The 27,294-nt window shown below is 39.8% G+C and overlaps 1 protein-coding gene across 14 annotated transcripts in view; it reads right to left on the bottom strand.

The window, feature by feature from the left end:
• Positions 1-27,294, bottom strand: part of ppp1r9a (protein phosphatase 1, regulatory subunit 9A) — a 360,829-nt gene that overhangs the window by 172,805 nt on the left and 160,730 nt on the right. For 12 of the 14 annotated variants that reach the window (XR_015757182.1, XR_006311674.2, XM_043689929.2 and 9 more), the window contains exon 5: positions 25,377-25,512. Coding sequence is in view for 12 of the 14 variants with exons in the window: in XM_043689929.2 (XP_043545864.2) it covers positions 25,377-25,512 (136 nt within the window). In the remaining 2 variants the exon portion in view is untranslated. Of the gene's footprint in view, positions 1-10,824; positions 10,897-25,376; positions 25,513-27,294 lie in introns of all 14 variants that reach the window. The other 2 variants (XM_043689922.2, XM_087987143.1) reach the window with 1 other exon arrangement.

Consider the following 27,294-nt stretch of genomic DNA (forward strand, 5'->3'; position numbering starts at 1 on the left):
CAAATACCAGACTAATGCCATTTATAAGTTTATTGATGACAGCACCATAGTCGGTCGAATCTCAGATGGCAACGAAACAGATTACAGATGGGATGTGGAAGACCTGGAAAAATGGTGCACTGAGAACAACCTCGCTCTCAATGCCGGAAAACCAAGGAACTCATTATTTACTTTAGGCAGGATGTTACTCATGCCCCATACACATTAACAGCACAGAGGTGTCCTTGAGAGAAGTTTGCTGGTGTTGTTGGAAGCACTTTAAACTGACATGGCAGGGAGTGGAAATCAGGAAAGAATATTTGAGAAGTGTACGCGTACATATAATACTTGGAGAGATGAATAACACTAATATGGAGAATACAAAGTCAATTGGTGAAGTCAGTTATTCAAGGTTAATAGACAATTGTGAATGCTTAGGGTGCAGTAAATAAGACTGAGGAATTACAAATGCAGAGAGCAATGAGGAAATATGATGTTGTGGTAATAATAGATACCTGGATCAATGAAGGGTGAGACTGGGTGTGAAGATTTCCTGAACATAAGATGTTCAGAAAAGGCAAGAGAGGGGTGCTGGTGGTGGTTAAGAAGAGCACCACAGTGTTGTAGAAAGAGCATGCCCAGGAGGATTCAAGGACAGAATCAATCAGCAAGAGCAAAGAAACAAAAACAGTACAATTACATTGCTTGGTATGATCTATAAACCATTAACTAGTGGCAAGTATGCAGATTATCAAATCTGCAGGGAAATGGAGCCATGCAAACATTATAGAATAGTTATAATTCAGTATTTTAATAACCAGAATGTAGACATTTAAGAGACATTAATCATTGTAACATAAGCTTTAGTATAATGATAGAAAAGGACAATGGTCAATCCAGAGTAAAAATAAATAAATTGGAAGAGCTGAATCAATGAGGCAAGAATAGAGACAGGTGAAATAGATTGCAACAAGAGGGTGCCAAAGAGACATAGTAAATTTCTGTTTGAGAGGAACATTTTAGGGGGTCACTAAGTCTGCAGAAGCTCAAAGATATTCACTCATAAATGTATTTCAGAAACCACTGATGCTCTGTTTGTTCAGGCTCATTCATTAATTAATTTTCCCTCAGATGCTGCAAGTCAGGCAGCTAGGGCAGTGACAGCTTTACTGCCATTGCATGATTTCCATAGCCAGAGGGTACAATTGATTGTTTCCACAAAGCCCTCGGAGCACCCTATCAGCAGTCAGTTGTCTTCATGTATAGAAAGGCTTCCACTTCATGGACCAGCAGATCATCTGTGACCACACCAGCCAGAAAGTGTTATCCCAGGAACAGTTAAGATGCTAACATTCCAGAAAATCCATAGGTGCCTGCATCCCCTCAACGCACACTGGACTGGATAAATGATGACAAAGGCTATACCCTCAAAGCCTGACTCAGGACATTTGTCAGGAATCTACAGCTTGATGCTGACAAGAAATCCAACACTACACATACTTCCACAGTACCATTATAAAGCTAGCCCTAGGGTTCTTGAAAATGAGATTCATGATTCAGATGCCAGGACTTGTCTGATGGTGTAAAACATTACATTCAGAAAGAGTGTCTGGCATCAATGAAAGAGTCAGTTGTTTGCTGTACCTTCACAGGCAGATAGAGCCTGCTGACTGGCACAATCTTGTAGTTGCGATGACTTAGTGGGTGTCCTCCTGGCCTCAGCATTTAGAGGCCTCAGGCTGATCTCACAGTCCTGCATAGATAGAGGTGCACCATCCTCCCCTGATTGGTTATAGGTAATGGAGTCACTAGCATAGGAGAGGTAGATTGGTCTGTAATCTTCAGCAAGTTCTGTCTGTCATTCTTTCTACCTGATAGCACCACACTGTCTCCTTCAGAAGCGACCCTGGAGTGAGGTCAAAGGCTCCCTCTCACCCAGCCGAAGAGACTGAACACATACCATAGCAGTTAAAAGACCAATGTACTCCTCTGTTATTTGTTCCAGTCCAGTGAGGGCCTCTGGCATCATAGCCTGTCTCTGCACGTGGAATATGACTAGATAGGCATGTGTTCTGCACAGGACTGAGCAGGTGCCTGGTCTCTGACAGTCCAAGTGTCAGAGAGCTTGGATGTTTCCTTCTCCAATAGCTGCAGGTAAGTTAGTGATCTGTTCATCAGATGATGTCCCTGAATCTAACTAATGTATCCATCAAGATAATTGTCTCTGTGCTGAGAGAGAGTGCAGGTGAGTGCTTTGTTGATGTATACTCTCAGGTGTCAAAGGCTTCACCCTCAGAGATGCTGAGGCTGGAAAACCTCTGAGGTTTCTTGTGATTTGCTATTTGTTGATTGCATGTATCTGTGGAAGAGAATAGAGAATTATTTGGTGAAGAAACCCAATTACCAAAGAAGAACAATGTCTGAGTGCAGCCGCACTTCTTATAAAAGCAGACAACAGGTGTTACTCACTAGCTTCTACCATCCCAATCTCTCCAATTTAGGTCTTCACTAGTCAACTCGTATTGATCTTCTTCAAGACTGATGAGGATACAAAGACCAGGAAGCCTGCCACTTGTCTGGGTCTTTCTTTCCTGTTTAGCATCAGCTTTCCATCAATGAGAAACAGAAAGGTTGAGTGTGATGGGAATGTGTGCATGAGCATTTGATGAGAATGCACAACGCTGCCAGGGAGGTAGATTTTCCACAGTAAGGAGAAAGCATAGTACCAAACCTGTCAGCATATGTACATGTGAGCTATTCAGTGAACATTTTGCATGTAATCGTGATGTCAAAACACCTCTGTGATACAGTTACATAGTTGTAGAGTTAGACTGAGTGATAGCCCATGTGAGGTTGCAGTGAGAGTTCGGTAGCACTTAAGCCTTCATAGTGCAGGAGACCATTCGTAGTTTCCCACACTACCCATCATTTAAGCGTTTATGTCCACTCAAGGTACTGACTCACTATGTGATGTGTCCAAGTCAGCTGATTCTCATGGAAGGGATTGATTCACCTAATAAGGAAGGGACTCTTCTGTGGCCTCGACAGTTTGGAACTGTGTGTTCAGTGAGGCATCGATGAAGACCACTGTCTCTTCTGGAGTTTCTGACTCACATCATGTGAAAGGGTGCCCAGATGTCCTTTAAATATTGCATCAAAATCTGTGGCCCCAGAACACATGAATGGGTAAGGACTTTCAACTGCCATCCTCACGATTCACTGCTTAAATCAAAATGTATGAAATGAGCTGAACAGCAAACTCACCATGGATGCCACTTAAGCTATTTTAAACACAAGTGGAAAATCCCAGCTATTGCTTCATTTTTTTTAAAACTTATTCATTCATGGGATGTGGTTGTTGCTCGCTAGGCCAGCATTTACTGCCTATACTTAACTGCTCAGAAGACACATAAGGCCCAGATCAGATAAGGACATCAGTTTCCTTCTCTGAAGGGAATTAGTGAACTTGATGGGATGTCCCCCTGCAGTGGATTCACGGTCCTCACTAGTCTCCCAGTTACAGATTTTTATTGAATTCAAATTCCACTACTTACCATGGCGGGATTTGAACCCAGGTCCCCAGGGTCTCTGGATTAATTGTCTCATGATAATACCACTAGGCCATAACCTCCCACTATTCTCTCTATTCCCTATTCTCTCTGAACAATTAACTTTTTGAAATCTCCATCATTTGTCGCATTGGAAGAGATGCTACCTACATTTGCCCCAGCTACATAGATAATAAAAGCAGTCATGAAATCAAAAGTCTTGGAATTACCGCTGATTACTACAGTATTTTGAATGTGTTGCCTCTGATCACCAGTAAGCTTCTGCAGTCATTTTTCCTTCATGCTTTATTTTTGCCAGCAAGGTAATCTATTCTGGTACCTTAAAAGTTTTCTCACAATGCTAATGAGAAAACTTCGTGCTTTATATTCAACGTATCAGAAAAGCCTTTCGTTAAACAGGTTGGACCTCTATGGATTTTAAAACTGACACTTCTACTTAGGTCAGTGCTACAAAGGCTGTTTATAACAAGCGGAGATACTCCCCTTATCACTGATGTCTGTGGATGGAAGAAAGGGAAGAAGAAAACAAGTAAGACTATTTTTCATTAGATCAGCATTTTTGGCAGATTTTGGGTTTGGCATGAACCTGGCAACTGAGGTCATGGATAGGTGCATCAGTGAAATCCAGCCGCAACTTACTCCAGCACATATACATTTACAATACAGGAAAAGAAAACTAAAATCATATTTGAGAAAAACATATTGGCAATCCTGTGAATAATCAAAATTTCAATGCACATATCAATCTCGCTTAAAAACCTTAACAAATTCCTCATTTGAGGGATTAAGATAATAGACACTAGGCTGTATAGAACTTGAGAAGTGCTGAAAAAGAAAATTTCTAAACTTTTCATTTTGTATTCATCACAACAGATGCAAAAATGTCCAGTCTCATTTGGAGAGTGCAGAAAGGATGCTGACTGGTTGGCAAGTAGCCTATAATTATTCTGGGTTGCCACGGAGAATGCATCAGGAAACTACTATTTACCCATGCTTTTCATTAAACCAAAAACATGTAATGCCTTGGCCTTTTATTATGCATAATATGTACCCCACAAATGTCTACAGGTAGCTTCTATGGAAATCAGCCACCATTATGAACCTGACTGAGGATTTTAATTTGGTTGCTAGTGTAATTCTTAGCACACTTGGGAATGTCAGATATTTTGCTCCCTTCGAAATATGGCATTCTTGCATCTGCCCTAACGAATGCAGGACAAAAAGCCCTGACAATATATTTCCTTTTTCAGCAAAGATAAGACTTATTTTAGATTCTGCTTTTTGGGCATGTTTTTATACTCAAATCAAAATTTTGAACACACAAATCAGTAAGAATGATATATTGAACATTAACTAACATTTCTTAAATATAGTTCTGGACTAGTGGTGCTGGAAAAGCACAGCAGTTCAGGCAGCATCCGAGAAGCAGTAAAATCGACGTTTCGGGCAAAAGCCCTTCATCAGGAATGCAGGCAGAGTGTCTGAAGAGTGGAGAGATAAATGAGAGGAGGGTGGGGGTGGGGAGAAAGTAGCATAGAGTACAATAAGTGAGTGGGGGAGGGGATGAAGGTATTAGGTCAGGGAGGAGGGTGGAGTGGATAGGTGGAAAAGAAGATAGGCAGGTAGGACAAGTCATGGGGACAGTGCTGAGCTGGAAGTTTGGAACTGGGGTGAGGTGGGGAAGAGGAAATGAGGAAACTGGTGAATTCCACATCGATGCCCTGGGGTTGAAGTGTTCCGAGGCGGAAGAGGAGGCGTTCTTCCTCCAGGCATCGGGTGGTGAGGGAGCGGCAGTGAAGAAGGCCCAGGACCTCCATGTCCTCGGCAGAGTGGGAGGGGGAGTTGAAATTTTGGGCCACAGGGCAGTGTGGTTGATTGGTGCGGGTGTCCCAGAGATGTTCCCTAAAGCGCTCTGCTCCGAGGCGTCCAGTCTCCCCAATGTAGAGGAGACTGCATCGAGAACAACGGATACAATAAATGATATTGATGGATGTGCAGGTGAAACTTTGATGGATATAGCACAACAGACATAAATTGTACTACCTTTACCATTAAGCAAATGAGGCAAGCTGCCAAGACTCTGAGTCCAAACCTGGCCATACCCCCTATCATAGTAAAAGCTAAGGTTAATTGCATGCATCACCTTGAAGGAGTCTTCGCCTCACAGGGATAGTGCATTGGAAATTAAGCCACTCTATTCTAGGATTCATCACAAAAGTTAAAAGATCTTTTCAAAGTACAGTCGGTTCTGCTATAACACACATTTCTTCAATGCAAATTGGCTATAATGCGATTGAATAATTTAAACCATTATTTGTAGAATGCGGACTTTCCTTTCCTGTATTGACTATAACGTGATTCCAGTCCCATTGGTTTAGACGGTGTTGCTATTACGCAATTCTCTTATAATGTCTGATCACACAGGAATGGAACAATTACATCATATCGGAACAGACTGTATGCAAAATCTCCAATTTACTTGTTGGATAGATCCAGCCTAAGAGAAAACATGGACTAGATTTCTGTACTTAACAAGAAGTACTATTTCTTGCAAATAAATAGATTCTAAATAGGTAAACAGTTATAAATTGTCAACACGTAAATCTACCACTCTCCCATCCTAAGAACTTTCCTGGACATACCAACAAACTGACGAGACAAACAGAAAAACATGAGTGTTATGAGCGGAGGGAAAAAAAGACTGAGGAAGTAATTCAAGATCACAGGATCATCTGAGATGAACCTTTGGCTTGGCAGGATTTTTCTATTCCTCAATTTCTTTTCTCCAGGTTCTTGTCACTCAATTCTGCATGGCAGGCACAGGTGATTGGTACACCAACTGCAACGTTCCTTAGTTGCAGCAACTAGTGAGGGAAGATAAGCTGGATTTCTTCAGGCTTTAGGTATTTTATTGGAGAAAGATATATCATCTGCCCTTGCAACTGTTGAAAGGCTTTTACCAATATTGTTCACACCCACAAGCTGTTCAGCTGTCTGTTGTCAGGTTGATGGTCTTTAGTATCGACAACTGGTCATAACTCCACAAATCAATCAGCAATCTGTTGCCAGCTAAATGTCACTTGACATTAGATTAGATTAGATTACTTACAGTGTGGAAACAGGCCCTTCGGCCCAACAAGTCCACACCGACCCGCCGAAGCGTAACCCACCCAGACCCATTCCCCTACATTTACCCCTTCACCTAACACTACGGGCAATTTACATAACCTGCACATTTTTGGACTGTGGGAGGAAACCGGAGCACCCAGAGGAAACCCACGCAGATACGGGGAGAATGTGCAAACTCCTCACAGAGAGTCACATGAGGCGGGAAATGAAACCGGGTCTCTGGCGCTGTGAGGCAGCAGTGCTCACCACTGTGCCGCCCACTTATTATCCACTTCCTCTACCAATGACCTTCAGCTGCAGTAGTGTGTACCTTCTAAAAGATTCACTGCAGAAATTCACCCCGGATCCTTCAAAGATCCTTCCAAGTCCATCACTACTTTCACCTAAAAGGTGAAGGGCAGCAGATATATGGGTAAAACACCACCTGCAAGCTTTCCTCCAAGGCACTCTCCATACTGACTTGGAAAAAAAAATCGTCTTTCCATCACTGTCACTGTGTCAAAATTCTGGAATTCCCTCCTGAACAGCATTGTGAGTCAACTCACAGCAGGCAGACTGCAGCAGTTCAAGAAGGCAGGTCATCAACATCTTCAAGGGCAAGTCCAAGGGATGGATAATACATGCTGGATAGCCAGTGACAGTCACATCCCACGAGAGATAAAAAATAAAATATATGAAAGTTCCAGAATTGTGTAGACCGTGACGATAAAATCAGTACCTAGTCATCACATACTGATTTGTTTGTGTACTCAATAATGGCACCAGGCTAGAATTGCAGAAGTGTTACAATGCAGGAGGCCATTTGGCTCATCATTCCTGTATCAACTCATTAAATAATTATCTTAGTACCAAACTCCTGCTTTTTCTTCATATTCCTCACACACTATTTTTATCCAAGTAATCATCCAATGTTATCTTGAATGCCACAATTGAACCTGCCTCCAGCACATTTCCAAGCAATGCATTCCAGACCTTAATTACTCACTGAGTGACAAAGTTTTCCTCCATTTTACCTTTGCTTCTTTTGCAGATCACTTAAAACCTACACCATCTTGTTCTGTTACAAGTGGAAACAGTTTCTCCTGATTTATTCTATTAAGTCTACTCGTTATTTTGCAAATCTCCACTGGATCTCATCTTAGCCTTCAACTCTCCACTGAGAACAGATACAATTTCTCCAATCCATCCTTGTAACTGAAGTTCTGCATACCTGGTATCAGTTTTGTAAACTGTCTCAATGCTCTCTCTACAGCATTCCTATCCTCCCTAAGTGGTGTCCAGAACCGTATATAATATACCAATTGAGGTCGAATGCGTGTCTTTGTCCATGAATTGCTAAAATCTCACATGCAAGTGCAGCAAGTATAGTAAATAGTATGTTATCCTTCATCATATGGTTTCAATTCTTTCATTTGTAAATCGCAAAACTTTTTTAAAAGTAACAGTTTCAAGTAAACTTCAACAATTGGTGTCATGTCGGCCCAGATAATGCATTTAAGGTGTGAGCTGCCCTGTGTGAGATTGTCTGTGCCACAATAGTCAGACTGGTTCTAATCTAAAAAAACTGATTTACAGAATCTTACATGGATCATGCAGCTTTTGAACAAAGTAAAATGTAAATCTGCAAGTACAAATTCGTAGTGGGGTGAATAGTGCGAGTGCTGATAGTGAGCAAAGAGTCTCTAGATGTAGCCTTGCCCACTTGAACTGAGCTGGGTGCATGTCTCTGCAGCATTAATAGGATGGTTGCCAGTGCAGTCCTGAAGTAAACAAGCATCTTTGTCAATGGAGATTTGCCATGAGTGGTCTTACAGGTTGGCACATTTCAGATGCCAATGTTTATGGATGTGGGGTGTGTGTGGATGCTGTCCATAAAAGGTGCCTTGGGATATTTTCAACAAGGATGCCATTTTGAACGAGCAGCTTCCTGAATTCATGTTGAGTTTTCTTAACGTCAGCTGGTTTGATAGTTTTAATAATATCAAAAACTGAATAGTAATGATTTGACTTAATCCACCTTAACAAGCAATATCCCCCTTAATTGGCAATTCACTACAGCCTAGTGAGAAACTCGCCTTACCACTTAACAGATAACAGCTGATGCAAGATGCTCCCGATTTTGAGACAGACCTCATCAGACTTTTCAACTAATTCTATCACAAATCTTGCAGTTGCCGATGTCGCTCAGACCCCTTTATGATTTTGCTTAATATTTCTAAACAAAGAGTCAGTAGACATGCTGATCTATGAAATTACCAAAAAAGAATCACAACTATTAATAAACCTTAACAAGTTTGTGAATGCAGCTGAACTAAGTCTCAAAACGAAGAAGCTAAAATTCAAGAGTACTGTGAACTTCAATCTGGAAAAATAAGACATCACAAAAGCACCATTTCGAGAGTTGCTCCAAAGACTGTTATAAATTAACCAGTACAAGTCGTGTATATGCTCTCTACCATATAGCGTTTTTCACTGATATATGCAGTATTGTCTGCAACATGGGAACTGACTTAAGTCCATATAATGTTCCTTTGCGTGAATAAATTTATAACTCAGCATAATTTTCTCATTACGGTTTTGAGAAAGGCTGCACAAATAACAGAAGTTTTAAGTCTGCAACATTACATATTTAGAAGACCAAGAAGTAAACTAATATTGTGTAGAAAAATGAAGCTGACTTTCCTCACATGCAGTATCTGTACAACATGGGGAAATTTATATGCCGTGGGAAATTATACATTTTCAAATGGGTAAAATATTGGAGCTCTCATTCATTATTCTGTATCATTCAGAAAAATTTCTGATGTTCAAGGACAATGCCAATGCACCGATTTAACGTAGACTTTAACTAACTCTTCAGTTTATCACTGTTTCTGTGAAAGGACTGTTCTATGCAAGTAGTTTAGACTCTCATCAGCAAAGCATGAAAAGAAGAAGTTCGAATTCACCAAATTGACCACCTGAAATTACAGCCTATCCAAAACTCAATAAAAATGCTCAGCTGTCTCAGAAGATAGGAGACTTGCATGTTTAAAATAGATGTATTATGTGGCAGGTATGCCTTCTCTGAAAAAGTCTGGGCTTTGATTGCAAAAAGCAATCAGGCAAGTGATTTTTAAAAAGAAACTTGGAATATTTTCCAAGTTTTCTGACCTTACATGAATTTGGACAGTGATTTTAGTTTATGCATCAAATCCCCCACTGGCGAAAGGTCATTGATGTAAAAAGTTGTTTCTCTGGCCACAGATGCTGCCTGTTCTACTGTGTTTTTCCAGCTTTTTCTCCTTTCATACCAATAATTTTATGGTTGCTTACTCTTTCAGCTTACAAGTAGAAAATCTTTCCATGCACACGATGCTTAATTATGGAACAAATCTACACTTCCTATATTGAGTTAAATGTTCACAAGCAAGATGATTCTTCAATAATCTACAGAAATGTTGGAAAAGCTTGAAGTATAGTTTGCACAGAATGCAGATAACTTGAAAAAAATCTCTTTGCATAAGAAATTCAAGGCCAAGAAGCAAAACAGAATCAGTACTATCTTATTTAAGTAATACATATGTAAGTAATGCAGAGAACAGAGCAAGAATATAAAAACATTACTTAAATAAGCAGACCAGGAAAGTCACATGGTCTTAGTTGCAGAAAGTCATAACAGGGTAAGTGCTCCTTTATTTTCCTCTTTTGCATATTGCCTTTATCCATGGTAAGCAGAGAACTAAACAAAAATTTAAATGATACAAATTTCACAGTTCAACTGTTTAATAAATGTTGAATACTCAAAAGTATTACATTGAAAGAACAACCTATTGGTATTAGTTATATAGGGCTGTAATATTAAATCACATGCTCGACTTTCAATGTCTATGTTGAAAAATAATAGCCACGAATGATGGCTCGTTTAAAAGACATGAGTACCTACCAATAAGGAATGTACTCTGAAAGAAAAGAGAGGTTATATATTGAACAGAAATGATAAAGTAACAGTCAGTCAACAATAGTCTTAATAAGTAGCCCCAGATAGATTTTCAAGCGATCAATGAAATATTAGATTGCATTTCACAACTATAAATTGGTGAGTAGAAATCAGTCATGTCGTCTAATAACGCATATACAAAATCAGATTTCCTGCAAAATAACAAACCTGCTTAAAGGAAGAATTGCTGTTATTGTTGTGGCTCCCTCTGCTTCCACGAAAATCATGCACAGTATTGCTCTAAAGATGGTTAACAACAGATAATAAAATAATTTCAGCTGCATAAAGCAAAAATAATTTAGGCTGTCACCTATTGTTATTACCTTGAACGTACATCAGTGGAGGGATTTATAAAACCTTTCACTGCATATTTCCATGTAAAAGTACATGTGACAATACATTTCTATTCTATTGTACTGAACTGATTCAGGCCTAGAGAACTTATTGACCGAGTATTAATTTTACAAAGTTCCATTAAACAAACAGCATCCTCTACACTGTTTATTGGAGCATGGAGTGCAAAAGAGAAGTTAGTTAAATCTGTATAGTACACGGGTTCACCTTCAACTAAAGTACTGTGTCCAGTTCTGGGTGCCACACTTTAGGGAATTTGTGCATACACTACAGCAAGTGAAAAAAAAATTATTTTATTCTTTGGACCTTGATACTCGGAAAGAAGTCATTGTCTTAGGATAAGAGGTAGTAAATTTAAAACAGAGTTGAGAACCTATTTCTTCCACAGAGTTGTGAATCTGTGGAATTCACTACCCCCAAGTGTGGTGGATGCTGGGACAGTGAGTAAATTTAAGGAGGAGTTAGACAGGATTTTAATTCGAAATGGCTTGAAGGGATATGGAGAGAAGGCTGGAAAATGGGACTGAGGATCATATCAGCCATGATCAAATGGCAGGCCAGAGTCGATGGATCGAATGGCCTAATTCTGCTCCTATATCTTATGAATTTATGAAGGCATTTATCCACAACTATTCTTAAGATGACTGTAGTGAGCTGCCATCTTCAAAGTGCAGTTAGGAAGACAGTGACAAAGTATTGGCCCATCAACAGTGTGGGAATGGCTATACAGTTCCAAGTGTCAATGGTTTGTGGTTTGTAGGAGAACTTGCAGGTGGTGGCGTAACTATGTATCTGCTGACTTGTCCTTCTCAGTGGTACAGATCACAGATTTGGGAGGTTTCAAAAGACCCTTGGAGAGTTGTTGCTGTGCAATCATGAGATGCTGCCAATATCTATTAAATGTGGAGCGAATAAATCTTCAAGAGGGTTCATGGGTTGCCAATCAAGCAGAGAAGACGAAAGTGAGGACTGCAGATGCTGGAGATTAGAGTGGAGCTGCAAAAGCACAGCAGGTCACGCAGCATCCAAGGAGCAGGAAAATCGACGTTTCGGGCAGGAGCCCTTCATCAGGAATATCATTGATTTTCCTGCTCCTTGGATGCTGCCTGACCTGCTATGCTTTTCCAGCACCACTCTAACCAGCAGGCTAACTTGCCCAGGATTGTGTTGAGATTCTTCAGTTTTGTTGGAGTTGCATTCACCCAAGCATATGGACAGTACTCCATCTCACTCTTGATTTGACCCTTATAAATGGTGGACAAATGTTTGGAAGTTAGGTGGTAAGTTATTTGCTGCAGAATTCTGAGCCTCTGCGGCCACAGTAGTTACATAGCTGATGCAGTTAAGTTTCTGGACAATGGAGTTCTATAGGATGTTGCTACTGGAGTTTCAGCAATGCAAATATAATTAAATGTGAAGGAAATTCTCTTGTTGGAGAGTCATTACCTGGCACTTGTGTTTCAGAATACTGCTGATTAAAGGTCTTCCTACTGCAGAATACAGCAGTCCAAGCATGGATGTTGTTAACATCATGCTGTATATGGACACAGACTGCTTCAGTATCTGAAGAATCATGAACGGTGTTATCATTGAGCAGTCATCAATCAAAATCTCAACTTCAGATCTTGACATCAAGGGCAGTCAATTTCACCTCTGAAGTTCAGCTCTGTATTAATAAAAATAGAAAGTGCTGGAGAAATTCTGCAGATCTGGCAGCATCTGTAAAGCGAAAAGGAGTTAATATTTCAAGTCCAGTGACCCATTGCTAAAACTAAAAGTTTTTCTAGTTGCTTTAAATTCTGAAGAAGGATCACGAGACTTTAAATATTAACTCCTTTTCTCTTTACAGATGTTGCCAAACCTGCTGAGTTTCTCCAGCACTCCTTGGATGTCATGGAGACATCTCACTAACAGTCTCCCACATGGGACCTTGCTAAAGTCCAGAAGACTACGTCACATGCATCGCCCTCATCTACACACCAGGTCTCCTCTTCAAAAAAGTCAATGAAGTTGGTCAGACATGACTTTCCCTTAACAAAGTTATGCTGACTGTCTCTCCAAGTACCAATTAATTCTGTCCTTCAGAATTGCTTCCAAATGTTTCCCAACCACTGAAGTCAGTCAGACAGTCCTGTAGTTTTCTGGTTTATGCCTTACACCCTTCTTGAATAATGGCACCACATTGGCTGGCCCTACAGTCCTTTCATATCTCTCCTGAGATCAAAGAGGAATCGAAAATTATTGCCACTGCCCCTATTTCCTTCCTTGCCTAATTCAACATCCTGGAATACATTTCATCTAGCCCTGGCTATTTATTTATTTTTAAGCCTGCCAGTCTACTCAGAACCTCTGCTTATGCTAATTTCTTAAAATTTATCACAGCCTTTCTCAGTGATTTCTATACTCACATTGTCCCTCTCTTGAGTTAGCATTAACATGAAGTATTCATTTAGAATCCTACCTATGTCCTCTGCCTCCATGTACAAATTACCCCTCTGGTCCTTAATGGGCCCATTATTTCACTAAAGACTCAACAAACAATCAAGGTATTTTTCAATGTACAATTTCAGTTACATCACACTGTAAACTTTTGCTATTAATTCTGTGCCTTACAATTGTGTCCTCCACAACCATCTGATGAAGGAGCGGCGCTCTGAAAGCTAGTGCTTCCAATTAAACCTGTTGGACTATAACCTGGTGTTGTGTGATTTTTAACTTTGTACACCCCAGTCCAACACCAGCATCTCCAATTCATTATTTCACTAGTTATTCTTTTACCCTTAAAAGTATTTGGAAAATAATTTTGGATTTTCCTTTAATTTACCTGTCACATGTCCCCTTTTTACTTTCCTAATTTCCTTTTTACGTTCCCCTAGCATATTCTGATAAGGTGAAAAACAAAGTTTTTTTTCCCCCGAGGGTGGGTGAGTTCAAAACTGGGGGCATATTTTTCAGGAGAGGGGCAACGTTTTTACACAGAGTGGTTTGTACGTGGAATAAATTGCCAGAGGAAGTGGTGGATGCAGGTATAGTTGCAACATTTAAAAAATATTTGGATAAGTACATGAATAGAAACATTTGGAGGCATATGAGTCAAATGCATGCAAATGGGACTAGTTTAGTTTCGGAACATGGTTGATGTGGACTAGTTGGACCGAAGGGTCTGTTTCCATGATGTACGACTCTGTAACTCTTAAGACACTTGTGGGACAGTCTGGAACCAGTGGGAACAACTGCCCACTTAAAAGAGATGAGGAGAAATTTCTTCTCAGAGAGTAGTGAATATGTGGAATTCCTTACTGCGGAAGGTTATACAGGCTGGGTCGTCAAGTATATTCAATGCAGAGTTAATTTTTTTACTGATAAAAATAATCTAAGAGTAATGAGGTCAAGGCAGGATCGCAGAATTTAAGATCATCAGATCAGTCTTGATCTCATGATGGCCTACTTTTACTCCAATGTCTCACGGAAATAAACCCACAAACCTACTGGGATATGGCAGCTTCTCTACTATTTGTTATTTTATTCCTTCCTTGAGGAGGACAATGGCCTAGTGGTATTATCAGTGGACTGTTAATCCAGAGACTCAGGTAACATTCTGACGACCTGCTTCAATCCCTGCAACAGGAGATAGCAGAATTTGAGTTCAACAAAAACCTGGAATAAAGAGTTGAATGATAACCATAAATTCATTGTGAATTATTCGAAAAAACCCATCTGGTTCATGATTGTCCTTTAAAGGAAGGAAATGCCATTCTTACTGATTTGGCTAACAAATGACTCCAAATCCACATCCAAGTGGTTGAAATAACTCCAAGGAGGCAGGCAATCTAAAACCCAGTCACCTTTTATTAACACTTGCACAGTACATGGACTCCACCTAGCTTGCTCTGAGTCATTCCCCAGAGTGAGCAGATTTCTGAATCTGCTGCTTATATCTGTCAGCCAGGGCTCCCTGATTGATCCATGTCAACAAACCTAATCAAGCATCTTATAGTCAATGAGATTTACCTGGCCCTCCTTCCAATCACTACATCCTTCTGCCATTAAATCCTGGAACGTAGGCCTGTTCTTTATCTTTGACCTTCTGTTGGGATGTTTTCACCCCAGGTCCAGTTCTTTGACTCTGACTTGGACACATATGATGTGTACTGGACTCGAGCCCATCTCTTGAGCCCTGGAGCATCTTGGGAGAGTTTCTGCCTTTTTTCCAGGCGCAAATGGTATCAAGGTTCTATCAATCACGGATTCTGAGGTTTCTTGGATGCTAGATGGATGGGAAATACCCATGGTTTCTGACAACCTTTCTGAGGGGCCAGGTATGTTTAGCTCCTGCCCCCATTGGAGAGGTAGCAGCTTTCAAGTGATCCACATGTTTGTTCTGGCCACCTCACCTCCTCGAACTTTAAATATCACTGGACCTTCCCTCATTGCATACTCATGCAGGGCCATTTCTGTGGTTATCACACCAAACTTTGTCCCCTGAAGTAAACTGTCTCTCCCATTTAGAGAAGATATGTGGCTGGCATTGGCGTTCCTGCTGCTGTTTCCATCTTCCCACCCCACCCTGGCCCCCAGGTCCGGGAATATCAGGTTTAACCTGGTGTGAAGTCTTCTCCCCAGCTCTGCTGGAGCCAGCCCTGTTCTTGAGTGAGGGATGGTCCAATAATCAAACAGGAACCAGGTATCGAGTGAAGCTGTAAATTGTTTCTTTAAGTCTGCCTTCAACGTTTGGATTGCTCTTTCCATCAGACCATTAGCCAATATATGGTATGGAGCTCTCTGAACATGCTGAATATCATTTGGCTTTAGGAAATACACAAAATCCCTTCTGGTAAATGACAACGTCCCATTGATCATGACCAATACTTAGACAGACTTGCAACCGTCATCCCTGTGTCTGCCGAATGAACTCTATGCATGTCAAACCACTTTGAATGGGCATCCACAACGACCAATAACATTGAGCCCATGAAAGGACTGGCCTATTCAACATGTAACCGAGTCCAGGGTTTACCTGACCATTCCCAGGTATGTGGGGGCGCTGCTGGCAGGAACTTTTGTCTTTGGTGGCACTCTGGGCACTGCCCCACCAACACAGCTATGTCGGCAACCAATCTGGCCATCAGACATAACCTCTTGCCAACATTTTTGTTTTGGAAACCCCTGGATGACCCTGCTGTAGTTCAGCCAGTATCTGGAAGTGATCTTTACTTTGGACAATCACTGTTGTTCCTCATAGTTATATGCTATCCTCTACGGTGATCTGGTCTCACCAGGTCCAGAAACATTTAAATTCTGGTTGTGATGGCCTTTTTGTCTCACCCATCACAAAACTATTTTATTTTGCCAGGATGGGATCTTTTTCTGTCCACAGTCATATATTGTTAGAAGTAAGTGGAAAGGTGTCCAGAATGTTTAAAACCAGAATGGTGCTGTATCTGCCAGTGGAAGGCAGCTCAAGGCAGCTGCATTTGCCACTTAGCCTCCGGGATGGTGTTCCAACTTGTAACCGTACGCACTGAGAATAAGGGCCCACCGCTGAATTAGAGCAGAAGCTCTGGATGACACAGCTGTGTCTTCTTTAAGTAGGCCTAGCAAGCGTTTGTAATCCGTTACTATTATAAATTTACATCTGTAAAGTTATTGCTGCAATTTTCTCACACCAAAGATAGCCGTCAAACCTTCCTTCTCTATCTGGGCGTATTTGTGTTCGGCATCAGCCAAAATCTGGGACGTCTATCCGGTTTTGCTCTCCATTGAGCCACTGGTGAGCCAAATTACCTCGATACCATATGGGGAAGCATCGCATGTCAGCACCATATCTCACTTGGGATCATAGTGCGACAATACCATAGACATGACAGCTGTTTTTTCACTTCCTCTAAAGGCTACCGCTTGACTACTTGACCATTTCCAAAGCTGACCCTTTGTCAATAGCAGATATAAAGTGCCAAGATGGAGGCCAGGTTACATATGGATTTCCTATAATTATTCACCTAAAGACCTAAGCTCCAGTACGAATGTGGCAGCCAGGGCACCTTTGATCACCCTCACTTTATCTTCCAACTGTTGTAAACTGATCTGTCAATTCTGTAGCTCAAGTAGGTCACTTGATGTCTGGAACGCTTATATTTTCCTTTAGAGGGTGTATGCCTGCCTGGGAGAAACTTTTAAGCACTATGTCCAAGTTTTCCAAGTGCTCTTTATTGGCCTTCCCTGTTATTAGTATGTCATGCAGATAAATGGTAATCTGGGGTGAACCTTGTAAAATGTTTTCCATCATCTGCTGGAAAAGAGCACAGGCTAATGACACCACAAATGACAGTCTTGTATATTGGTACAAACCCTTATTGGTATTAATTGGGACATAGTTATGCAACTCCTCATCTTATCGCCATTGTAGGTAGGCATGGCTCATGCCAGTTTTGCGTAGAATTCCTCTGTGAGAGGGAATTGGTATTTATCCAACTGCAAAAAAGTGATTTACTGTTTGCTTAAAATCCCCACAAATGCGAACCAACCCATCAGACTTCACAATTGATAAGATCAGTGTTGCACAGTCCACGAACTGTACCAATTTGATGATTCCTTTGCTTTTCAGCCTCCTGATTTCTGCCTCTTCTTTTGCACATTAGGCAAATGGCACTGGACAGGCCTTGCAGATGCACGGAATTGCCACCTGGTCAATATGTAAGATGGCCTTAGCTCCTTTGATAAAAAGGTCTAGGGACTGAGAAATTTCCAAATATTTAATGAGGACTTCACTCAGGCAGCCATTTTCTAATTGAAAACTGTTGAGCCAATCAAGGTGAATCTTTCTCAACCAATTCTGCTCTATCAAGCTTGGGCCCAAGCCTTTGACTACAATCAGTGGTAACTGCGCCAACCGCATCTCATAGGAGACTGGAACCAAGGTTGTACCCTTAATCTGTAATGGCTCTCTGGCATAGGTTCTCAGTCCGGCCACGGTCTTGTTCAAACTTAAGAGCTGGAGTCCAGAATGAATCTTGTTAAAGAATGGTTCTGCAATTACTGAAACAGCTGTGCTAGTATTGACCTCCACTAGAACCAGGTGACCATTTAATCAGACATTTATTTTGATTGGTTCTGATTTGGATGCTGCTAAGTAATTTCAAGCCACGTATAGGTGGACTTTCCAGGGTGTGCACTTTCCTGGGTACTGGCCTGGGAGTTTTCTTACACAATTCAGGCTTTGTCAGCCTCCTTTGCTTTCTTGCGTCTGCATACTGGCAGCAACTACAATGGTTTGCCTGCCCAGATTCTGAAGGACCTTTTAGTCATTTGTCTGCTCAGTTTTGTTTTGGGGTTTTGCTGTGGGCTGACCTAGAGTCCCTCTGGTCAGCATGTGTCCTGCATGAGGCTATGCGATTGCCTACATTCAAGCGGTTTTCCCACAGGTAAGGGTGTCCACCTCCTCAAAGAATTCCAGAAGATTTTTCAGGCATGACCTCCCCTTGATGAAACCATGCTGACTTTGCCCTATTTAACTATATACTTCCAAGTATTCAGAAATCTCATCCTTCACAATGGATTCTAGGATCTTACCACAACTGAGGTTACGCTAATCAGTCTCTAATTTTCCATCTTTTGCCTTACTCTCTTTTTAAAGAGGGATGTCACATTAGAAATATTACAGTTCTGTGGAACCATGCCTGACTCTAGCGATTCCTGAAAGATCACCATTAATGCTTTCACTATCTCTTCAGCTATCTCCCTTAGTACTCTGGGGTGTAGTCCAACTTGTCCAGGTAATTTAACCACCTTCAGACCAATTTTTCTCATACCTTCTTGATGGCCACCATATTCTGTGCTGCCCCCTAACTCTCTTGAATTTTTGGGATATTACTCTTGTCTTCCACCAGTGAAGACTGACATATAGTAATTATTTAGTTCTTCAGCTATTTCCTTATTCCACACTTCTTTCTCTTCAGGTTCATTTTCCAGCAGCCCAAATGTCCACTTTTGCCTCTCTTGATCTTTATAGATCTTAAAAAAACACTCAGTCTTCCTTTACATTACTGGCTAGTTTATCCTCATATTTAATCTTCTCCCAATGCTGCAACGACTCTGTGACTCATGGATTTGAGATGAGACTGCTTCTGTTAACCATGTCCATATGTGACTTAAGAATCAGAAACTGGTTGGAACTGGTTCTCTGTTCAATTAATGATGGTGGCCTTGTTCCCAATGCTGGTGGGCCAATACAAAGCCATCTCTGTTTCTTGCAATATTTTGTCAGCATTAATTTCTTTAGTAAACATAGGTATATTGTACAGGGGCTTCCTGGTTTGTGAATGTTTCCCGTACTTACCAATGGCTATATTACATTGTGTTCTGATTTGCATAAAATCGACCTGTGAACCCATTTGCAGCCACAGAAACTGCATATACACCTTAAATGTTTGCCTTGCTTATAATTCTAAGCTTATTGTTCAGAACAGACCTCAATTCATTTCTTACTACCACTTACTGTTTACTTTTAGGTTGCCTTTTATGTTAACTGCCATTCTATTCACCTGTTCTCTCTTTGCTTGTCTTACTTTCCTCTTTATTTTCTTAACTTATATTTGGCCAGGGTCTCAATTGAAGAATTCATCTGACATAAATCATACAACCTTTCTTGTTGTTTCACCATATTTGTTAATTTGCTCATATCCACCTTTCACAGTTGTTGGAATATATCTAGTCTGTAAATGTAACATAACTTATTTAAGACTACCCATTATCCTAATAATATTATTCTGATCAGTTTCTGATACCATTTTATCCTTACTTACCCACTTTTAATTTATTAGTTTGACTTTATAAAGTTCTTTGCTCTTTTCCATGACTTAACCAATGTAGTGATCACTCTTACCCAAATTTCCGTCACAGTCACATGTTCCACGTGGCCTACTCATTCACTAGCATTCCCACCTTCTTGGTTGGACTGAGATCATACCAGTCAAGGTAGTTTTCCTTGAACAGTACTGTCAATCCAGCTCCTTTTATGCCTTGCCCATCTTTTCCAAATACATTGGCTTCTTGAATGTAAGTATCTAATCCATGATTCTGTTATTGCTGCTTTACTATATTCACATATCTCATGAGTCTTCTTCATAACTCTTTATGAAATTATATACATACATTTTAAAACTGTCCATCTATTCCTTGTTGATTTTTTAATCAACTTTTACAAAATATGACATATCTCCATTTGCTTTCTTTTGTTATAAGAAGTAGTATTCAACTCTTCCTTTATATTGTCTGATTTCAAGATTTACTATCTGGATCCCAAAGTTACTTTAGCTGATCTGAGAAAGGTGGGCCTAGAAATTTGCTTGGAGATATATTCCATCATATTTTTATCATCCTCCCACGATATATTTTTTCATTCCCTGGATCCAATATTGTTCCTATTATTTCTATTCACAGAATCCTTACAGTGCAGAAAGAGACTGTTTGGCCCATCAACTCTGCACTGACCCTCTGAAAAAATCCCACCCAAACCTAGCCCTCAACCTTATCCCCGTAACCCTGAATTTACCAGGGTTTTTAACTATACATCCCTGCACACATTAGAGCAATTTAGCAATGGCCAATCTATCTAAGCTGCACCTCTTTGAACAGTAGGAGGAAATTGGAGCACCCAGAGGAAACCTACACAGACACAGTAACATATTTTGTAGTGCAAAAAAAAGTTACTAGTGGTGTACCGCAAGGATATGTTTTGGGACCACTGCTGTCATTTTTATAAGTGACCTGGATGAGGGCGTAGAAAGATGGGTAAGTAAATTTGTGGATGACACGAAGGTCAATAGAGTTGTGGATAGTGCTAAAGGATATTGTGGGTTACAAAGGGACACAGATAAACTGCACAGCTGGGCTGAGAGATGGTAAATGGGGTTTAATGTGTAAAAGTGTGAGGTGTTTCACTTTGGAAGGAGTAACAGGAATAAAGAGTACTGGGCGAATGGTAAAATTCTTGGTAGTGGAGATGAACAGAGAGATCTTTGAAAGTTGCCACTCAGGTTGATAGGATTGTTAAGAACGCACACCTTGTGTTAGCTTTTATGAGTAGAGGGATTGAGTTTTGGAGCCAGGAGGTCATGCTGCAGCTGTACAAAACTCTTTTTGTACTCCAAGTGTGCTTGCACTTAGAGTATTGCGTACATTTCTGGTCACCACATTATAGGAAGGATGTAGAAGCTTTGGAAAGGGTTCATAGAAGATTTACTAGGATGTTGCCTGATAGGGAGGGAAGGTCTTACGAGGAAAGGCTGAGGGACTTGAGGCTGTTTTCATTAGAGAGAAGGTTGAGACGTGACTTAATTGAGACATAAGATAATCAGAAGGTTAAATATGGTGGACAGTGAGAGCCGTTTACCTTAGATGGTAATGGCTAGCACGAGGGGACGTAGCTTTAAATTGAGCGGTGATAGATATAGGACAGATGTCAGAGGTAGATTCTTTACTCAGAGAGTAGTAGGAACGTCGAAGGGCCTGCCTGCAACAGCAGTAGACTTGCCAACTTTAAGGACATTTAAATGGTCATTGGATAGACATATGGATGAAAATGGAATAGAGGTGGTGAGATGGGCTTCAGGTTGGTTTCACAGGTCGGCTCAACATCGAGGGCTGAAGGGTCCGGACTGCACTGTAATGTTCTATGTTCGACAGAGAGAATGTGCAAACTCCAAAGGATTATTTTAAGAATCAATGCAATTTTAATGATAATTCTGCAAAAAATTATCAAAAGTAAACTGCTAAATCTACACAAAGCACTATATTACCCCCAATTTGTGTATTCCCTTCAAATTCGAGCATTAACTTTAAAAATGGTTTTAACGCTTTGAAGAGGATACAGAAGAATTTCTCACTTAACCACGTTATAAGCATTAAAATGGAAGACTATCACCAGAACACGAACAAGTATGCTAAAACAGTTGTCCAAGTTTCTAAAATGCATTGTTGAATTTCAAATTCCTATCATTTAAGTCACAGAGATTCAAAGAAATGCTACATTTACCCAACTGATTTTTTATTTGATGGATCTGATCACCTATTTATTATCATTTAACTGTCTAGCCTGTATTACTACTTACCCAGTAAACTGTCAAGGTAAGTGATGAGCAACTCAAAATCTAGAATTAAATTAATTTGTGGAATTGCTACAGTGCGAAAAGAGGCCATTCAGGATATCAAATTTTCACCGACACTCCAAACAGCATCCCAACCAGACCCAGACCCTTATGCTATCCCCGTAGCCCTGCATTTCGCATGGTTAATCCATCTAGCCTGCACATCTCTGAACACGACGGACAATTTAGCATGGCCAATCCACCTAACCTGCACGTATGTGGGAGGAAACCAGAGCACCCAGAAGAAATCCATGTAGACATAGGGCGAACGTGCAAACTCCACACAGACAGTGGAATCAAATGCAGGTTCCTGGTGCTGCAAAGCAGCAATGCCAATCATTGAGATATCATGCCACCCTTTTGAATGTTAGCTCTAACGTATATCTATTAGGGCCAGATACCCAGTATTCTATTGATAGGAGGGATATTCCAGAATATTTATTTTGCATGAGGACGTGTAAGATTTACACACGTCAAAAATAAGCCCCAAATCAATTTATGTGATTCTTTTTCCCCAGTGAGTGGTTTTTGACATGGCAGCTCTACCATTCAGTAGGATCTCTCAAATCGATGCTCGGCAGCTCGTCTGAAAAAATCCCAGTTACCCCAAGGACAGAGTCTCACTTCTCCATTCAACAGAGATAATTCTCACTCAAAAGAGGGCTGAAGATTCTGGCCTTAGTGTCTAAAGAAGCCATGATATCAGAAGCAATGCAGTATTATGGTGGCATTAAGTCCAACCCCGTAGGCAATAATTTGAAACCTCAATGAAAAATAGATTGGATTTTGCAAATTTTCAAGCAGTTAAATTTAAACTTTGGCTCTTATAATATTTATTTAAATTAACAACTATTCCCAGAAATTCTGCTTTCTGCTTTTTTGTAAGGGGCAAGGAATATTTTAAGAATCAATGCAATTTTTAATGAAAATTTTGTAAAATTATCAAAAAGTAAACTGCTAAATCTACACATATCATATCAGCCACAATTAGATTATTTCCTTCAAGTTTGAGCATGCACTTTCAAAATGGTTTTAAAGCTTTGAAGAGGGTACAGAAGAATTTCTCACTTAACCACATTAGAATTGTAAAAATTGAAGACAATCACTACAACATGAACAAGAATGCTAAAACAACCATCCAAGTTTCGCAAATGCTTTGCTCAATTTCAAATTTCTATGACATTAGGTAGCTTTAAGTCACAAAGCCTCAAATAAATGCTACATTTATAAATACTTGTATCCAATGGAATTTTGATTTGATGGATCTGGCCATCTATTTGTGATCACTGATTTAATTTAAATGTCTAGTCTGCTTTACTATTTACCCAGTAATCTGTAAAGATAAGCAATAAGCAAATCAAATTCTAGAATTAAATTGGAGAATCTCTATAGTGTGGAAAGAGGCCCCTTAGCTCATCAAGTCTTCACTGACCCTCCAAACCGCAGCCCACACAGACCAAGCTGCTACCCTATCTCCATAACTCTGCATTTACTCATGGCTAATCTACCTGGCCTGCACATCCTTGGACATGATGGACAATTTAACACAGTCAAATCACCTAACCTGCACATCTTTGGACTATGGAAGGAAACCCAAGCATTTGGCGAAACCTTCGCAGACACAGGGAGAATGTGACAACTTCACAAAGACAGCCACCCTAGACTAGAATAAAGCCAGTGTCACTGGCATTGTGCAGCAACAGTGCTAACCATTGAGCCACTGTGCCACCCAAGAAACCGACTAGTATAAGTTAAGGCCCAAGGGTTATTTCATCAATGAATAACGTGTTTAAAAGAATATTAGTGCTGAATTGTTATAAGTAATCTAAGCAGACATTATCCTTGATGGGGAAGTGACTACATTTTGCAATGACTCTATATTGGCCAATGATAGATGTGGTATGATGCAAACATTTGATGAAATAATTGGTTAAACTCACTTGTAACTTCACACTTCATAGTTACATTTCTATTGTCATTTAAAGCTACATTACCTGATTGAGGTGTACAAAATAATGAGTAGAATAGATAGAGTCAATAGCCAGAGACTTTTCCCCAGGGCGGGATCGACTGGCACAAGAAGTCATAGTTTGAAGATATTAGGAGGAAGATATCAGAGGTAGGTTCTTTACGCAGAGAGTTGTGAATGCCAGCTGTGGTGGTGGAAGCAGAGTCACTGGGAACATTTAAGCGACTGCTAGACATGCACATGGATAGCAGTGAGTTGAGGGGTGCGTAGGTTAAGTTACTATATTTTACATTAGGATTAAACCTCAGCAAACATAGTGGACCAAAGAGCCTGTTCTGTGCTGTGCTTTTCTATGTTCTACCAATTGGTTTTACTTAAATTGGAGAAATTAAGTGCACAAACTGACAATGTATAGTTGAGTTCCTGGAATTGTTTGCACACAAACAGACAAATGAATGAACTTTAAATAAAGTTATCTAAATGAGACAACTCTGGAACAGTAAAAACAATGCTTTTCATTTACGAAATGTCAACAGCAGGCCACCTAATGCTCAAGACTGTGGCGATGACACACTTAAACCCATTTGTTCATGCAAAATGCCTTTAGCTGTTTAATACCAAATTGACATATCAAGCTACAGTCTGACAATTCCCACCATAGCTGAATGAAGCTTAATGATGTTAAACTGCATTGGAAGCAGTCTTGAAAGATAACTTATTAGTGGAGACATCAATTAAGCAATTCCCCAAAATGTTTTTTATATTTACCATATTAAACAAACTTACTGGATATAGAATAGAATTAAGATGTGAATTTCAAAAGAATAGAGAAAGTTACCAAAAAATTTCAACAATGGAAGCCCATGAGACAAAAGAAACTAGGTACACCAATTCATCTAACAGTCAATTCTTTAAAGCTTTATTGTTTGAATCTAAGAAAAACTGTCCAGGTGTGATGGCAAAATTATTCTAATTCAGCCTCTTTTCAATCATTTTGTGCCTGTGATTATTTAATTTTCACCCAATAATGTAACTAGATAGTATGCAAAATATAAACAACTTAGGCAATTTTCCTGGGTTCAGGCCACACCTGCGTAAAAAATAAAGCTCCAACTGCCTGTGAGGGAAGTGTATTTGCAACCTCACATTCTGGTTCTAATACTCAAAAGCAATGCACTGAAATATTATTCTCTGGGGAAAGTTAGAAATCTTCATGAGTGAGATACAGAATTGTTTCAATTGAATGATGTTACCTCATCATCATCAGCATCATATTGAGCATAGTGCTGTTCCAGCAGTTCTCGTTGATGTCGTTCTTGCTCCAGAGTTTGGCTGATCAGCTGAGCAACTTCACTGCTCTGGCCAGGTTTCTCTCGTCCAATCAGGAACCTGCAGAAAAAGTCATTCTCTATTTATTTTCTATTATCATGTAAAATAACTGAACAGTGGCATATTAGAAAACTGAGCACTGAACTTCTAAAGTGGACATATTCAAATTGTGCATTCAATATAAAATATGTAATTTCAAAAAAGTATAATGAGAAAATATATTTTACTTCTAAACTGGCATTATTTCATTTTATAATGGAACGGCTTCACATACATGCACATTGGGTTCAAATTCGGCACATAAAATCAATGTGAATCATGCACTGACCAAATTCCTTGCGTTCCAGAAAAATGAAATTTTAAAAATTCATCTTGAATTATCTTCAACTATATTCACAGAGATCCTTGATAGTCATGCTTATTTTTATATTTGAACATTTATACTACATTGAAGTAGAAAGCACTGAATAAGAAAAATCTACGTATTGGTTATATACAGAAACAGACAGCCAAACCCAATCATCTTTCTACCTCTGTATACGCAACAAAGTAAAATTAAAACCTGCAAAGACCCTCAAAATTGACCTTAATGATTCTTATCTAGACATTTGAATAATCAATCCCAGATTCTGTGAATACTCAATTCCAGAAGTCAGTTTGCATCTTCAACAAAAGACTTAGCAATTTATTAACAATATAATAATTTAGCAGAATAAAGGTTAACAACAAAGTAATCTTATTAGTCAATGCAATAAATCCAAATATGAGGACTGATTTAGCACAGTGGGCTCAAGAACTGGTTTGCAATATAGAGAAAAGCCAATGGCATGAGTTCAATTTCCAGACCAACATAAGTTCATGAAGGACACATCTCCTCAACCTCTCCCCTAGTTTGAGGTGTGGTGATCCTCAGGTTAAACAATGATTAGTGTCTCCCTCTAAAGAGAGGACAGCCTTACGGTCTGGTAAGACCATGGTGACTTGACCTTTAAACCCAAAAACCTTTGTGTGAATTGAACTGAAAACAAAAGACAAATAAACAGCAACCAAACACCATTAATGAATAAATAAAACAACGAAACTGGTCACATTGCTGAAGTGGTTTTCACACTGTGTTCCCACAAGCATAGATGATGGCTTCTAAGTTGATTTTCTGAAGATGTCAAGAAAGATAATTTTTTCAGTCCACTCAGATAAAGGCAGTAATGCTTATAACTTAGTTTTATTTTCTGAACTTTCAAGACAGGTTAGGTAGACAGTCTTAATGCTGTAACATCAACAGCTAGATTCCTTTTATTTTCCACAGCAAAAACAGTTCAAAACTCAATTCCAACTCAGACCACTCCCTGACAGACTGATTGTCTCCTCCACAAGGTCCTAGTTACCATTTAACATCTGCCATCAGTTTTTTCCAGACCTGCTGCCAGCTCCCAGGTACTGACCTCATGAATAGCCAACATCTGCTATCTTTTTGTAATTCTTTTCCCTGTGATGAAGCTTCTCCAGAATCTTTTGATCAAGAACGATATCTGCAATTAACTTCCAGGCCGGACCTCACAAATAAACAAAAGCTTGTTTTCTCTCTTCTCCTTTTAACACAAGCTGTTACCCACAGTCCAAAAGTCATGTTTAGCCCAGAGTTCCCAGTTCCAAAACCAAAATTTATAAATGAATAAGAATTATAAAAAAAATCAGTGAGGGTTCTCACAGTTGCCATAAATCTATGGATTATTAATTTCCATAGGACACAAACATTTAAACAAGAAGTAGGTCCTTGAGCTCCTCCTCAAGGTTGCTCCTCAACATTGGGAAAATACAGCAAAAATGAAAAAAAAAATCAGA

Source organism: Chiloscyllium plagiosum, unplaced genomic scaffold, assembly GCF_037043375.1.
Source record: "Chiloscyllium plagiosum isolate Xiang-an unplaced genomic scaffold, Cpla_swu_hap1 HiC_scaffold_5, whole genome shotgun sequence".
Classification (NCBI taxonomy): domain Eukaryota; kingdom Metazoa; phylum Chordata; class Chondrichthyes; order Orectolobiformes; family Hemiscylliidae; genus Chiloscyllium; species Chiloscyllium plagiosum.